General features: G+C 37.4%; 1 protein-coding gene across 5 annotated transcripts in view; it reads right to left on the reverse strand.

Annotated features, from left to right (window-relative positions):
• astn1 (astrotactin 1) overlaps window positions 1-17,953 on the reverse strand; it is a 342,836-nt gene that overhangs the window by 128,354 nt on the left and 196,529 nt on the right. For all 5 annotated transcript variants that reach the window (XM_018695889.2, XM_018695888.2, XM_018695887.2 and 2 more), the window contains 2 exons: window positions 12,938-13,042; window positions 6,155-6,343 (listed from right to left, as the gene is read on the reverse strand). In XM_018695889.2, the coding sequence (XP_018551405.1) occupies window positions 6,155-6,343; window positions 12,938-13,042 (294 nt within the window). The remainder of the gene's footprint in view (window positions 1-6,154; window positions 6,344-12,937; window positions 13,043-17,953) is intronic.

A 17,953-nucleotide genomic window follows, 5' to 3' on the forward strand; every position in this document is an offset into this window, starting at 1 on the left:
ATTACCAATTAATAATTGTAATAATGCTACAGTAAGCTTGTAATTTTTAACATATTAAACATAGATAAAGTGCACTTTTCTGTACAGTTTTGTTAATATAATAACTTAATATAATAACTTCAGTCCACACTGCACCTCTCTGTGCAGTTTAATCATTGCTTTTAATTTGGCAGTTGCATTAACACCTTTATTCATTTTTCACCTTCATTTTGTACTTTCCACCTTCCTTCATTTGATTTTTTCCTACTTTTATTTTATTCCATTGAAATAGATATGTATATTTTATTTTACTATAAATTGAGTATTCAGACAATTATATGAAAGTATGTCCATACAACAATATTACAAGATAAAAATGCATTGTTACTTTTTTCTTTCTTTTTTTTTTTTTTTAATGTGGTATGAGCAGTGAGCATTGTGTTCGTAGCTGGTAACCAGGCAGGGCAGGTGGTGGTCATCTGAGGTGTGTGTATTGTGTGTGAGTGTTGGAGGTCAGGGCCAGTTGTGAATACATTCTGCCGTGTCTCTCTTGCTCTTTCTCATTGCTCTCCTCCCCCTCCTGCTCAGCTCCACTCTCTCCACACCCTGGAGCCAGACTTTCTCTGCTGCTTCTTTGTTAAAATGACAGGCCCTAATAGAATAAATAAGGCACCTATTTTTACCTGGCTGCCGGCAGGGTGATCACACTTACGCACATACTAGCTCTGCAGCTTGGTAAAGAGCTGACACCTGACTCGGTAGGGGAGGGCGCTGAGGTTGAGGAAGGAGGTCATGGTGATTTAATTGAGAGAGAAAGTAAGGAGCATAGCTGGTGAGCTCATGACAGAGACAAAGAAAAGAGAGGAGGATGAGTAGATACAGAAGAAGAGGTGGAATGATAAAGGAGACAATGGCAAAAGACTGAATTTACTGTTACGCTGTTTGCCGACTGTTTACTGCAGACACGCCTCTGCTTGTGTTTGAATTTCCTGTCTTTATATAGTATTTTCAATTTCCTCTGACATTTAACAGTTTAACAAGTTCTGTAATGTCACTTTCAGGTGTTTTTGAAGCAGTTACGTGTTTTTGACTGAACTCCAAAGCATCTAATTATTTTGAAGCCGTTTTCAAGCAAACTGGTCTTCCCAAACTTTTCATGTGCCAGGTCAGTGAGTGAACGAGAGACGAGGCGAGCTGAATAAGGCTAATCATATTCACTTGCACTCTACGTATTCTGTGAAGTCACTCTGAGATAGCTGTGGTGCTGTCCCCATTTTAGGAGAGTTTTAAACAAGTTAGGAGGCAGTTCTTTAAACATGTTTTGACATGAGACATCAAACACTGTGTGATAAGTGTTTCTGTACTTGATAAGTGCAGAAACATACCAGATAACCTTGAGGTACTGGTAAGGTAACATCTCCAGTTTAAGAGTTTTTTTTAACTTTGGAGGCAGTTTTTGAAGTACATTTTGTAGAATAAATAACTTTAAATATGAGATTTCAGAAAACCTATAGACATATGGGTGGAACTAAAGACAAACTGACTTTAAAGAAAATAGTGACATAATGCTCTGGACTTGCTCCTTGGCAAGTCTATGGAACACTATGTATTCTTGATATCTGGTGACTGTGAGGACGGGAGTATATGACTCATCCATCATGTCACATCTGTTATATTTCTCCATGAATTTAAACAGGGGTTTTCTTGAATTTGTCATGGCGTCTATACGTCCTGCTGCCCGGTCTGGTTAGTTTCACCTCTGACCACACCCATCAGTGATATTATGTGATATCAAGATTTTCAGGTGGTGTTAAGTTACGTGACAGCTATTGATGACCAATAAATGCCCCACTATGTTTACCAGCTATTTGTTATCTTTGTTTTTCTGTCTGCTGGTCATGACTAGACAGGCAGTGTACTGTGAGTTTATCAAGGCTTTTTTTGCTTAAAGTGCTGCCAGTTGCTAGAACAGATAAGAACAATGAAAGTGAAACAAACAGTAAAATTGCAACTGGACTACCAAAGCAATGGGCTAAAAAAAAAAAAAATCAAAAGTTTATCACCCAAGGTGAAAAGCTCTGTGCTAATTCTTTGTGGATGAGCCATCCCTTTCACATTATACAGTCTTTTGATTTATTGCTGAAAAATGTTTAGCAGTGCAGCTCAATTCCAGTGTATTAAATGGAAACTACACCAATTTATTTTTTTTTACAGAACTTCCTATGTGGGGAGGTGGGGAGCCTTGCATTGTGGGTAATGTATGAGCCAGTTTTTGACAAGAATGAAGATTGCATGGAATAGAATAAAAAATACAATATCTCTGGTTCTGCTTTACTTTGATCTTTAAAAAAAATAGTCTCTAGATGATAGAAATCCAGCTAATGTGGAGAATACATCTGTATTGCATTAGCTAAATTTCCACATGATAAGTAAAGCTACCTCCAACAGCCTTTAAAGGTCTTTAACTTTCCAATCAAGTGCATTTCCTGGATGTAATAAACCACTGCAGCATGAACAGAGCAGCAGTGGCTTTCTTGCTGTTCTTGTCTGATCTCTGGCGTGGTAATTGAGGTCATGTGTCTGACAATAGGAAACTCATATCACATCCTAGTGCTGGGAAAAAAGTGCAATTAATCACCCGGACAAGGCATCATGCCCAAACACACACAAATTCACAGACGCACCCACACACTGACTGACCACGGTTAATGTGCTATGGCCACATCTTTACAAACAGGATACAGCAATGATAGTTAGGCAATGTGTGAATAAATCAGTAAGTGTGTGTGTGTGTGTTGTTTTCAAGTTGCTGGGTCATTAGGAAACAATTGGTGTAAGTCTTCAATTAACTTTGCAGAGCGTGGTGTACTATGTGTTTCTTTCACCCTCTGAGCTCTGCTCTGCTGAGTTATAATTCATAGTCAATGCACAATTGCCACAAAATATCACAGTTCCTTGGACGGTGTTTATTGATTTTGTATTACAGTGAAAATCCACGCTGGAGGAGTGGAGTGCAATTTTATATTTATGAGAATTTGTTCTTTTTTTTTGGTTTCATTTTGTGTTTTTTTTCCCAAGCAGCCCACACTGTAGTTAATCCTGTGAATGAGATTTCCCTTACGAGGAGGAAATCATATAACCCAAAGATCTGCAATTCATATGGGGAGCTCAGAGTAGCTATATTAGCACTTAATGAGAAAGATGCAATAAAGTCCTCTATTTTCAAATAGTGTTTGTTCACTGATGCAGTCCAGAGTATCCTGTGAAAAATATACAGTATCTATTCTTTTCTTTATCCATCTAAAATCATATGATAATTATTAACCACATACACAAATGAGGTTTAAAACAGCTGAAGCTTTGCTCCAGGCAGCTAAGATGCAGAAAATGATCAGCTCGGCTTCTCACTGAATATGGAGGGAGGCTGCAGTGGGGCACATCTTGTATTTGGAGCAAAGGGCGAGGACATGGATCATCAAACTCTCCTGTGAGCTCATTACTCCCTCCAAAAGGCCAGGACGTTTCCAAGAAGCCAGGAAGAGATTAAGAAAGATGACTCTGATTTCAAGTTTTTGCCAGTGGAATCTATTTCTTTTTGTAGAAACTGATGGTCCTGGGCCAGGTTGAAACAGTTACCCACTTAGATTGAATCATTTCAGATCTTCACAGCCCAATGTAATCACAAAGCCCTCTGTTTGATGGAAAAAATAGATTTCGTGCCAGTTCAGACAATCTGATTTTCTGCCCCACATGGACCAAATCGGATGTTTTTATTGTTGCTTCAACATGGGGACTGATAACAATAGGAATATAGGCTGAGTAAAATATGGTCCCGAGTTCCTCTTCACATGAAGAGCCAGTGGCAATAAACAAACAACAGCTTCGTACTGAATGAATACTGTCTCTATTTTGCTTAAAAACAGAAACAAATTAGAAATTCCTTTCCAAAAACTGCCCCAAGAAATTATTTTTACACATCAGTTCTGTTCTGAGAGATCATAGGTAACTATGATCTTCATTTTTCTTCCCTTTTTCCTATAGGTATGTATGTATGTATGTATGTATGTGTGTGTGTGTGTATATATATATACACACACACACACACACACACACACATGCACACGCACACACACATAAACACATCCTACATCTGAGGTCTGTAGAAAAATTGTTGAAAAGTGCAAGTGCAGGTTCACTGACACCAGTCCAAAGCAAAATCTTAAATTGCCTTGATGTAGCATGAATTGGGGGAAAACTTCACAGTTTACAAAGAAGGAGCTGAAAAGAGGGAGCATGGCATTTTCTGATTGTGTTTAATCATTTAGCAGCATCTGCAACCGGTGTGTCAGAGGCAGCTGAAAATGAAGAGTAATGCACTTTTCATGAGGGTGGGAAAACTCAGTCATCTAATGCCATCTGTCAGCGCAGAGGTAACTGGGAGTGAACAGTGCAGCGCGGCAGGGGGTGTCCTTGGACAAAATAGGGGAAGGGAAGAAAAGTAGCCAAGGCAGAAAAAGGAAATGACTGTGGACAGTTTGGAGCCACTGAGGTGAAATGGCGGGGAGAGACAGGCTATTACTTATCTCTGCTGTGACTCACTGAGAAAACAAGCACAGGTAACAAAAAGATGGATGGCTGACATATACTGGCATTTTGAGTAATAAAACCAAAAAAGCAAAGATATTGCTTCATTGGAGAATGCTTGTGGTTCAGTGTAATTGCTTGAAATAGAACAATACTGATTATAGTGCAAAGCTATACCATAATCTACAACACACACCCTACTTCACTGAGGAACTCAAACAGATGGTAAAAGCATAGTGGCATTACATTGCTTGTAATGTGTTTTATACATATAGTGTAGTCAACAAACAGATGCAACATGACAACGTTATTTGATCCGTCTACTTGAGACAGCTGTGGATAGAATGGAGCTGTCATTTACATGGATAAGTCTTACAAGTTACATTTGACAGTACTGCCACTATGCATGTTTACAGAAACTTTTACTCTGAAACATGTCATTAAAAAAGCATAACTTGCCAGAACTGTTATTTTAAGAGCATCTGCACTTGTGCTGTTAGTAGAAAGCCTGTATTCAAAATCTTGCAAAAATACAGAAGCAGAGGTAAAAGTATTTGTTACAGAGAAATCCCCCTGTGAGTGATACATTATATATTATTCTGTAGTGCTGGATTTTAATACTAATCCATCAATGTGTAAACAAATATATAGCTGGTGGGTGTGCTGATTTTACATACTTTGTAAATACTTTGTAAAACTTTATACATTTTGTAAAATAGCTTTCAGAGTAGCCAGTAAGTATAGCTATCAGAAAAAAAAACACAGTAGAGTAAAAAGTGTTTTTTGTAAGTTTATCAAACCCAGTTCTTATCATGCACACCTATGTTGTCATATTTAGCTCTAAACGTTACATTTCATGCAGCTGTGAAAATCATATCTGGTAAGAAAACCTAAAAGTGGCATCATCTAATGAAACAAACAAACCACCTTCTAAGCAAAGTTTTAAAACTGACTAGACATTTGATTTCAGCTTTTGATAGTTTTTGATAACTGGGTATGAGCTAGTATGAACACAGTCTTATACCAAAATAATATTGAGGTTCAATATCCAGCCATTGTGAATAGAACTGCTTGTTTGTGTTGTTTGCATGGTTGACGGTGCCCACACAACAGCCCAAACCTCTACCAAAACAATCACCAAGGCATATTTCTGTGAAATGTGTAGAAAAAATAAAAAATGAAGTTTGAAACAAGGGCCTTGAGAGGATTTCTGAAAGACTGCTACCCTGGGAACCCATTACATTTCTCTAAAGCAGGGTACAACTAAGAAAAGAAAAAGAGCTTTCTTAAAAGAGGCCCCAGGTTTAAATATTTCTCCAAGTAAGCATTTACTTTTCTCCAGTCCACCTCAACACACACATTCAGCATTACGAGCCTCAGTGTATTTTGTGGCAGAGATAGCTTATGAATCAGTACAATCAATGGGTGTATAAATAAATGCAGGAACTGAATGGTGTTCATCAAACATTTCACACAGCAAAGGCACATGTTTACCTTCGATGCTCAGGCCAATGAATGCTGTTATTTTTTCCATTTCTAAGTATGATTCTTCATCAAATCCACTCAATATGTGAGACTGTGTGTGTCATACCTTTGCTAATATCCTGGTACTCCAGCCACAGCTGTCTCTGGACCTGCTTGTTGGGGTACCAGATGGTACAGGACTCCTGGAAGCCATACACTGCCTCTTGCACGTAGTGGTTCCCAAATTCTCTGAGGATGGAGACAAAGTCACTCCGCTGCGTGGCCCCGTCCAGAGAATGGATAGCAGAGCTGAATGCTGGGAAGATAAAGAGGGGGAGAAAAACATTGGTTGAATGCTTTCAGTTAAAACAAAATCCTGAATGAGAGCAGAGGAGAAATGAAGCAGAGTTTGGTGTTACTGGGGAAACACAGACATGCTTTTTGTTTATTCATTTATTCTTTTTTCTTGTTTGCTCCCACTTTACCCTACAGTCTAAAAATTCATCTTTTCAAGAAGTAGGTTCCTTTTATTTGTCTTAAGGTGAGCCACACAAAGCTGCAGAGTCTCACAGGCTTTGCATGGATCACAGTGAAAGACGCTGCCTTGGCACTAACTGAAGGAAATCCTTACTACAACTTCTACTGCTACTACTACTGCCACACAAAATAGGAATTCCAACCACTGGATCAATGTAAATCCCTACTGTACATATCACTATATGCATGCTGTATAAAGTGTAAGATAGACAACAATGGCCGACTAACTCTACATGGCTTTTGACCTTGATATGATCATTATATGTTCACAGCAATATCATTAAGGCTCATATATATGCTTACTTTCAGTTTCTTATAATTTTAGTGGCCTGCAATGTTACTTTAAATAAGAAAAAAACAAACAAACAAACAAACAAAGAAAAAAAAACATAAAACCTAAAATGTGAAGTGTAGCTAAATTATTTTATGATGAGATGATAATTTTAATGCTAATTTAATGGTAACAGCTTAGCAAACAATGAGGGAGCATGATTATTTGCCATCTGCATCAGCAACCTTATTATTATTGACATATATTTTATGCACTGATTGTAGTAAAAATAGTAGCAGCAGCTGGTAGTAATACTAGTTGCAAGCTAACGGCTCATCAGCATGCCAAGATTTTCACAATGACAAGTCTGTTGTGTTAGCATGCTAACCTTTGCTAACTGGCATAAAACACAGCAGCTGGGGCTGATGGAAATGTCATATGTCTTGCTCGTATTTGGCTAATGTCTGGCAAGTTTAACCTGATAACCAGCTCATATCACAAGTTAGCAATAATTTAGTGAGTTAACAGCATTACAGATGTTTGGTCATAAATAAAATAAAAATTTGATGATGACTGATGATAGCATTAGAAGAAAAACTAGAGCAAAATCAAAGTTTTTACAGTTCATTGCTTGGGGAACATGAATTTGTGTGCCAAATCCCAACCAATTGCTGTCAAAATATTTCAGTCAAAACTGCAAATGTCAACCTGATGGTGGCGCTAGAAGGAAGATGAGTGGATCACCAACGCCATTAGTATACACTGTCTCAGAGCCATGAATGTCTACACAATTTTGTACCAAGCCATCTGGCAGACTTTAAGGTATGTCAATGTAGAGATAAAAAACTTTTACCTGGTGGTGGCTCTCTGTCACTTTGTTAATCACATGTAGGTATTTGAAATTACACTGGGTGAAGTGGCGGTTTCTGTCAGGCATCTTCCACAAGTGTCTTAAACATGTAAAGTGGACATTTGAGTCAGCTACTTACTATTCATGAACTCTTTCAACCAAAGCATGCTGATTATCCACAGTGCCCGCACATGGATATGAACAAGCAAAATATATAAATAAAATAAATAAATAAATTACCATGCTTACAGTGGAAATGAAGTTCTGCTGATGTTCAACAGTTTTTGTGTGCAGTGATAGCTGAGTTCAGGTGCCTATATTTTCTGGGGCTAGTTTATAATACCTGATGTAGACAGAATTTGGTGTGAATAAATAAATAATGCAGCATGGGAGACTAGGGCACAAAGTACAGCACATTCTCACTTACAGATTTGAGAATCTACAGTTTCAAACAGAATAGAGAAACTTTCATGTTTACAATTTGCTTCTTTGTGCTGCAGCCCTGGCTTTATTTTCTTGTCAGCATTTTTCTCCCTTTCTCTGCTATTAGTTGTCTTTCACTGATGATCAGCTGCATGGTATGTTTTACATGGGACACAAATGAAATATCAGCTGAAAATGGGTGGATGAACCCACTAGTAAGCCCCAGGCAAAAGGAAGCTATGAGCAACTGATTGTGGTAAATGCTAGTATATCATATAATGGTAGCGCAAAGTACAGAAGAGCCATGAAGTCAGTAAACTGACTCAGTGATGTCAGTTATACGACAATATCTGTCTGTTTGGTATCATAAGCCACCATAAGTACTGAAGTAAGTAAGTGTGGGATTGAAATTCACTTTTCAGAGGAAAAGTGATTTCTTCTTTCAAAAGCCACATAGTCTCACTTTTACACAAAATTGCTCACTTATGAAAATGAAAAATGAAAGTCATGTAAATTCTGACACAGGACTCACCTTCAAGAGAATGCTCAAATTAAGTCCCTTATATTTCAGTTGCTAATGTGGTTAAGCACATATTTTATTTAAAAAAATCTTATTGAACAAATTTGAAAAAGGCAAAACAATTTCAGTTCAAAGTTCCCTTGATACCATAATGCATAAAAAAGCTCCAAGGCAAGCAAATAAGTGGATCCTGAGTTGAAATTGTTTTGTTCACTGCTGTTTCCAAAAGCCAAGCCAAGAATGACTAACCTCTAAGTCAGAATGAATCAAAAGTCCAACATGTGTTTTGAATCATTGAACGTTTGAATAGCTACAGTTAAATGGCAACTGGGCAAACTCAGTGTACTAATAAGGACTACATGATGTGGCTGAAAATTCCAGAACACAAAGCATATAAATGGACCTTGAGCTGAAAATGTTTTGTCAGTCACTTTTGCCATCACCCAGGATCAGGTGGTCCAGACCTTCTCTAGCTCTGTAGCACTTGTCCTCTTTGCCAGGTAGGTAATCTAATCTTAGAATATAAACTACTACTACCAAACATTTAGAAAATATCATTTGGTTTTGAGATTGCTTTTGAGAGAGGTTGATTTATCTTTCTAAAGATTAGTGTTTTCCCTCTTCATTTAGACTGGGATAAGTGGCACTAAAAATCTCAGGGTTAAAGATTCTTTTTAGAACTAATTTAGACAGTGAATCTCCCTCAGGGACGAGCTGAAATGTTTTTACCCACAGTGGTGGGATAAAAGGATTTCTTCAAAGAATTCTGTCAACATAATTTTAGGGTTAACGTTATTTTGGGGTTTTAATGGCACATTGAAAACAAGCAAAGGACCATGTTAATTTAATTTTGGTGAATTCACTGACTGGGCTGGAGAAACAAAAAAATAAAGTGCATGAGAAATAACGTTTGATATAATGTGTTCACCCCACTATAACAAAATGACCATGTGCTCACTGGGATGCTCTCTTGGCAAACATAGGAAAGCAAAAGTGCAATAGCAGTTTATCATTATCATTTCCAGGAGAAGCAGTATTAATATCTCAGCACTCACGCTCTGCTCGCTCTTACTTCTCTCCTAAAATTAAATTAGGAGGCCACTGAAGTGAGAGACAGAGAGTGCAGTGAGGATGAGCGATGGGGGCTTTGCTATCAGATGTAAAAATCAGTAGCCTCACCCCTCCGGTGCCTGTTGAAAAATGATGAGCTAAAGTGGGAAATAGGAGTAAAAAAGATGGAGGCTGGCGAGTCGCTTCTGAGTGAGGAGAAAATAGAAAGTGTACCCTCAGCAGACATGGCAGCCACTTTCAAACCACAGCAGCACCATTGGAAATGCATTAGAGGTGTCAAGGCTGTATTTACAGTAGAGGTGGCTGCACTTATCAGAATGGAAACTATTTATGATGGATTTATGAATAATACATGCACATAAAACATGACAAAAATCCTAATTATTATACAATATTCTCCTCCCACCCCAGGAGAATGACTGAATGCAATATTTCAACAAATTTTACTTTATCCTGAAACACTGCCAACAGAAGAAGTTATGTAGTGAGGCAAATGAAAAGGAAAAAAAAAAAAAAAAAACGGCAGATATATTTTTATAGAATAATACATTTAGTAGTGAGAGACCTGTCAGAAAATATTCAGTATAATCCCTGACGTGTCAGCAGCCAGGAGCAGCCTTCAGAAGAAGCACTGCTTGACTAAATACCTATCCACAGTTATCTTATTCTGTGAAGTTTCCATGGCAGGCGCTGTCAGAATGCTTTGGTCTTGCTATGGATACAAAGCTTTGTGATATATGACAGGCAATCAGAGAGACAGACAAAAAGACAAGGAAAAATAAAATAAGATACATATTTCTGTATGCTGACCTCCTTTCTATCTATCCATCAACCTAACCATGTATATCCATCTTAATATGTGTCATCATATTTGCATGAGACATCTGCTTCTTACTTGTAAAAATGGTCATAATTAACCAAAAAGCTGCCGTACATTCAGGAACTTTTTGTTTTTACACAGTGATGATGATGTGAGGAAATGAGAAAAAAAGAAAAAACCCAGGTGAATATCAGATTTTGAGTGAGCACATACTGTATCTAGGCTGCTCTTTAATTGCATGCTGTATGCCAGTTGCCTAAATTACTGGTGTCACAATGGCCAATTCTACCAACCATAATTAATGAGTTGTTTTAACCTGCACTTCTCAGGAACTTAAATGACACCATGGCAGACAGATATACTCGGTAAATCGTTTTCAATACATAATAGATGTGGTCTTATTAGCATGTGGGCTTGAAAGTAATAAACCATGAGTGCTGGTTCATGAGGGGACACATAGTGTATAGTTTGGAAGAATAAAAAAGTGCACTGCAAAAGTAAAAAAGTCAGACCTGGGTGGTGTTTCTGTGCAATTCTCTTTTTCATCCTTGTCATGCCTTTCATAGCTGAACTTATTTGTTTATTTGCACAAAACCAAAAAGGAAATCAAACATCAGCAACAATGGTATTTTGTATTACAGATGTGTATTTGAAATAAAGCAGCAACGCATGCAGTTGAGAACGGTTTCTCAAAACCTTTAGGCAGTGTCAATTGGTCCCTGACATTCATGGCTCTCAGAAAATGTAGTAGTTAATTTGATGATCCTCTGACTTTTCCTCAAATGCCACCAGCTACCTGATATTTTTGTCTTGTGTGTTCAATGATCCCCCCTGACTTTTACTATAGCACCATCAGCAGGTCATAGTTTTTACTTATTCCATGAAATATCTAAACAGCTACTAGATGGTTTGCAATGAAACTTGGAATAAACTGACTTGGTTCCAAGAAGATGAAAATGATTTTAGTAATCCATTCACTTTTCTTCTTTTCTACTACCATGTGACATTTATGGTTTTGAAATGTCAACAACAACAATTAAATGGATGATGTGTAATAATATGTAACCTTTGGTAAACCTGTGACTTGTCATGTAGCACCATCACAACGTCACAGATATCTGGAAACTGGATAAAGAAAAACTTCTGACGTTGTATTGAAACTGTATTGTAGTGTTTACAGTACTGAGAAAAAGTGTTGCCATTGTTGACCACAGATTTACAAAAAAATAAATAAATAAATGTTCCATCAACATGTTGGCATGTCCCATTATTCTGAAGGCATCATTCATCACATTCCCACGTCTCTCCTCACTGCCATCATACAACTGATGAATCTGTCTCTCTTTGTCATATTAAGTACAATGGAACATCCATTCCCTCAGGTATGGGCTGTTACAGCTGTGTTCTTATTTGCTGTGTCTGTGAGGCAGTAACCCAGTAACACCCCATTATGAGGCCATGGGGTTGGGTGCTCCCTGGAAAGGCCACCTTTTTATGAGAACAGGTGAAAACCTTTGCTGCCCAGAGCACCTCCCTTGTTGTCAAGAGAGATAAAAAACATGTTAATGCTGGTTTTTATTTTGTTTGGACACATCTGTCTTCATAAGCACTGTGACTAAGTGTGCCTCTGGATACTAATGGATATTTAAAGATGAGTTATTACACAGTTAACAGAGGAGTTAAGGTTGCAATTACAATAGTCAGTGGATGCTGTGTCTTATAGCTGTGTTCCCCTTGTTTGGTTGTGCGTGTTGAGTAGCTTTTTAGTTTGTGCCCTTTTGAAGTGACATTTTGCTAATTTGTGATTAAAGGGAAGTTGACTCTTAGCCATTTAATGCATTTCAGGGTTCCCTCCACACACTACAGCTGAACAGCACCACCACAATCAGTCCATAGTTGACTGCTTCGAAAAGTTATTGATATAATGGACCAACTGATCTACTAGCAATACTTACAAATTGCAGCATGCACTGTGTGATAGTCTTTATATGTTCAACAGTTTTATTATCATAACACTTCTTCTGCTTCTGATAGGAGTAGATTTGGATACTGCACAGACATTATTCCATTACTATTTATTTTCTTCAACAGTAGAGGATGTAAAGTATCCCAGAAGCTTTAAGCTTTAAGCAGCAAGATGATGAGCCAGTCTGATCAAAAGATGGCTGCCTGTTAATCACATAGCTGATCAAAAATGAAAATTAAACAAAGTACCCAAGCTGTTATGATGAGCTGCTAACCTTGATGTGTCATATTAATTGCAATGTTATAAATAATTGATAGCCAGCGCTGTTTTTCTCCCAGTGAACGTGAGAGTTTATGCCACGGAGACCAGAGCATGGTTTCCTCCAGCATAAATAAACAATCAGCAATAACAAATGATATATAATTAATTGCCAGAAGCACAGGCTGATTTACCTTGAGATAGGACCCACTGATTGAGTTTGACATGGTACAGAACAGAACGAAGACTCCAGTGCTGAACAAGGGGGTAGCCAGACACCTCGCTGTAGTTCACCATACCTGCATTAACACACACACAAACAAACAAACAAAACACTTTTATTAACATGGAAGCAGTCCTTACTGCTAGATTAAAGCGTGGCTCAGGGTACTTCAATACCACACCTGTAAAAATATACAGGAAAACTGTAATATTAATGCAATATTTACTCCTCCATAGTGTAGAGGAGATTGCCATCTTCAGTGCTAGATCAAAGGGTGGCCCTACATCTCATTCTTGTTTACTTTACCTGAAGAATCAGGAAGAATATTTAATAAATATTAATATTATATTAGATGACAGGAGAGAGATGCAAGCAAAGTCTCCGATGTTAGATCAAAGTGGAGCCTGATCTGCAGCTCACCCTCCACCAGAAAAGCATATGAAATGGTAACATTAACGTAAAATCTATTCAGAAATAGTGATGTAGTAGAGGGCAGGCTGACTTCTTCAGTGTTAGATGAAAGTTGAGGCCAATATCTCATTTGAATATACAGCACATTCATATTAAATAGTATTTTCATATCAATCGCACACTGCAAATACATCCAACTTTTCTCTCTTGGTGAATTGTGTTGGACTTGTATTGGAAAAAAATCATAATTTTCTTCTGTTCTCTCTTTATAGCACAAAGTTTCCATATTACACTGAGAGTTATCAAATTCAGATGATGTGCAAAACCAAGAAAAATATATTTATTTTGACACCTCAATGCTGTTCAGCATGACTAATGAAAAACAATAAAAATAAAACAAATGTGTTCATAACACTTAGTGTCTCATCATGATTTCAAATCATCTCTATTTATTCATTTTTACATTAATTAGCACAGTGTCTGCCTTGATCAGAGAGCATGCAGTGATCAAAAAAGGGGACTAGCTGTGAAACAGCAAAACAACATAATAACTCTTAATTTGGAGCCACAACCTCTTACAAAAAGGAAAATATTCTTTAACTCAGAGTATTCACTTTTTATCATCTGTAAACTTTGACAATAGTTATGCATAGTTTATGTATAATTAGGAATAATTAAACTGTCACAACCTAGACTCAGTCAAACACAATTTCTGTTTGGAGAATGAAAGCTGCCTAGCGTAAAGTCAGTAAGGCTCCATCTAATTATTATTTTAGTTGAAATGCTAAAGATATTTTAAGAATGATGATATAAAGAATGGATAATATTTTGACATTTGATATTTGATACACTGGCATTAGTGAATATTTGCTGTTTTTACTTGATGAATGCTGACTAATATATTATTGACATCAATTATCAACATTCATTTTCTGTCAAATCAAATACTAGACAGTACAAGACTAAACAATCTTTTCAAATCCTTTGTCTCTCCTCAGTCTTTATATTAACAATGTGTAAAACAATCAGGTGTCAGGCTTCTCATTTTTTAATCCTTTTGGAAGTTAAAAATGACAAACATTAGCAGCAGCATATTATGTTCACTGTAGCTAGTGAACATTGATACTGTAAGTTATTAGTCAAAAGGCCAAAATAAAGCTTTCAAACTCTCTGCAAGCTGCTGTCTGCCTTTGGCAAAATCATTTTTAAGGTGAAAGAAGCACGACTATGTGACATCAGCAAAGATCGTAAGTAGATAGTGTAGTTTTGTAGTTCAACAAGATCAAGAAAGAGGCAAATCTTTTCTAGTTGAATTATCAATATGCATAATGCCATTTGACTTGCCAGGAGTGTAACTCTCCCAGTTAAATGACCATGCATATCATGTCAATAGTTTCCGTTTATCAACTTAAAAGTTCTGAATTGTCAGGTTTTTGAGCAATAATAAGTAATAAAATCTGGCGGTGATAAACCTACAGAGAATTAACATCCGAATCTGCAGCTCCTTTCTGTATTATGGAGCTTTACAGGCATTTTTAGCTCATTGTTTCAACAAATCTTTGAACCAGAACAACCACATATATAATCTGTTTCTGCCCTCTGATACAACCCACAGGAGCATCTCTTTAAATACTGGCCCTAAGGCAGCAGGCATGCCGGATCTTCACATCATGGTTAAAATAATAAACACACAGTTAAGCTTATGGAATGGTCACAGTTTGGTTAGGTTTAGGCATAAAAACTACTTGGTAAGGGTTAGAAAAATAATTTTTCTTCATTATCATGGTTGCAATAATAAACCTGCAGTTAAGGTTGTGGAACAGTCATGGTTAATAGAAACAATGACAATTAACTTTTTCATAACAGAGACAAACAGCAGTCTCCTGTGACCAAGGCTGCAGTATAGGCTTTTTTGTGGCAGCCATGATAAGAACTGGCCAAGTAGTACTACTTCTAAGATCAAAAGCATCTATGTCACGAAACTCTGTATATTCTATATAATCAATGAACCAACAAATAATTTCAACATTCCATATCCATATCCAGTCTGGAATTTAGCTGGAGTTCAGTTTCTCAGTCACTGTAAATCTATGAAGTCTGCAAGATTTAACACACCACTTAAACACATCAGTGTAGCTATAGGTAATACTGTCACCATATTTGTCATGTTGCTTTAAAAGTGCTTCTTCACAGCTCAGGATTATTTATATTGATTTGTTCTTGTTCTTTTGTTCTTTTTCCTGTTGAAATCAATAATCCCAGAAGAAGTCAACCATGCACAAGTGTTTATCATTTTGATGCAGTGCATGGTCTATCAAACGTTATACATGCATGTTGCTCCACTGACCAATGACCTGTAACAACAGGTCAACCTGTGGCAACAAATAGTCAGTGGCAAATAAAGCACAACATACATGTAAATGGAGCAGCAATGGGACACATGAGGAGGATGGAAACATTTATCATTCAACACAGTGGGAAAGACCCTCTGCTGTTCTAAGACCAGTTAGTGTTAAGGGACCAATCAGCTTCTTTTTTTAAAGAGATCAATTATACTGCATTAAGTGATAGAGGACAGATTATTAGTGATTGTCTATGAATAAATATTCTCAATGCCTTCTCCTTTTTTGAATAAATGTTTTGTCTGTAATATTCCAATTAGTGTCAAGAGGTCTCTATTTGTGCATAAGAATGCAGGATCAAGCCTTTAACATTAACATCACTTATACTGGCCATAAGTAGAAGCGCAGAATATAAATCATCTCGTCTCCCATGGCAACTGACAGCCGTGTCATGCTGCACCGGTGGGATTACAGTCATATATCACTGTGACTGCTCCCACTGTGTTCACAAGCACATCCATAAGGTATCTGGATAATGTCGGGGACTCAGACATGTTTCCTGCAACCACAGACATGGAAGAAGGAAAGAAAGGGAAATGAGAAGAAATGTGCAGAAAGAAGGTGGGGGTGAAAATGTGGTTGAGCATGTGAGAGATAAATTGAGACATGAGAAGAAGACGATATAAAAGGCAAGGTCAGTTAAAGTGTATCTACTGTATAAACAGTAAGAAAATGATAGAATGTGGATTTTTAAAAAAGACCATCACCGTTGTCTACAGTGAGGAGCAGTGGGTTTTGTGCATTGAGCAGTTGTGAAGAAACTAACAGAGAATTTCTGATATACAGAATATACATTCAGAATTGAAAACTGGCTGGGACACTGCCACAATCTTTCACATTCAGAACCGTATTTGGAGCCTCAATACTGGTGCATTATCGGGGACCTGGCACACATGGGAGACCCCCTGCCCTTCTAGCTGCTGTGGCAACATTGCTGGAGCTAGAAAGTAATGATGTGCATTATTAATTTTTGATCTTAAAACATTTTTACATTTTCATTTTTATCCCTGTTGCATTATCATTAACTAGTATGAGCCTCTCTCTAGTCTAACCAGCTCAAACTGTGGTACATTTGCTCATCAATCTCATCATTTATTTAATACAATATACTGTATCTGCTCCTTATTTTATAGCCTGCAGTGTCTACGATCAGTTAAAAACTGATTAGACTGTAATTTCATTTGCAATTGGTCATATGGTCTATGTCTAAGTGTTTTGCTAGATATTCATACTTTAAGCAGATGAAGAACCTAAAAATTTAATAAGACTGGTGCTCTGGTGACTGTTGCAGTTTTCCATGTTTTTTTTTTTTGTTTTGTTTTTTTTTTACTGAGGGGAGAAAATGGCTGAAATTCAGATTTAACATGAGAACTATCTCTTCTTAAAATCATTCATCTCAAGTGTCTGACCTGGTGAGGCAGCTGTTGTGACTCAGGCTTATTCAGACATGAGACAGACATGTTAAATGTGTGTAACATTTACATAACAAGGTGCTGAAAGGGGCTTAAAATGCATACAATATCAAACTACGTACATATCACATACAATATCAAACTAACATACAACAAAAACTTTCAGGCTATTATACTCTGCAAAGCCATAGTGACCCTTCAGTCCCTGGAAAGAAAAAAAAAAATAGGTAGGACACTTAGGACAAGGACAAGGTTTAGTTAGAGTTGGTCCTGGTCCATATTAATGGAAATTGAAACACTTGTATAAAAAAAGTATATCAAAGATGAGCAAAAAATACAACCTTGTATCATCTATTTTGAGCATTAAAACTGAGACACAAATTAGATATGAAGTATGATGAGTGTTGGGATGTGTGCAAGGCCAGTAACAGTTCCTCTACAAGGGTGCTGTGAAAATGCAACATTTGGCAGAGGCCTGACACCACCTATGAACTTGATGAATAAGCCACTAAATGTGATGTTCCTGCATTGTCCTCACCTTCAGCTACATCCATTTATCCCCTCTTATGGGAAATGGCTCCCCGGAACGATAGATATATTCCCCAGCACCGAGAGAGCAAGAGCACACCACTACATAACCTCCCCATCCCTAGCCCCCGCCTCTCTTAGTGAAAATGAATAACAAGCCCAAAACATATATAGTAGTGCAGCGTATTCTTCTTCTTGCTGAAAGGCCTTGTCTCCCTTTTAGCCCTGGGGTGC

This window comes from Lates calcarifer, linkage group LG4, assembly GCF_001640805.2.
Source record: "Lates calcarifer isolate ASB-BC8 linkage group LG4, TLL_Latcal_v3, whole genome shotgun sequence".
Lineage (NCBI taxonomy): Eukaryota > Metazoa > Chordata > Actinopteri > Centropomidae > Lates > Lates calcarifer.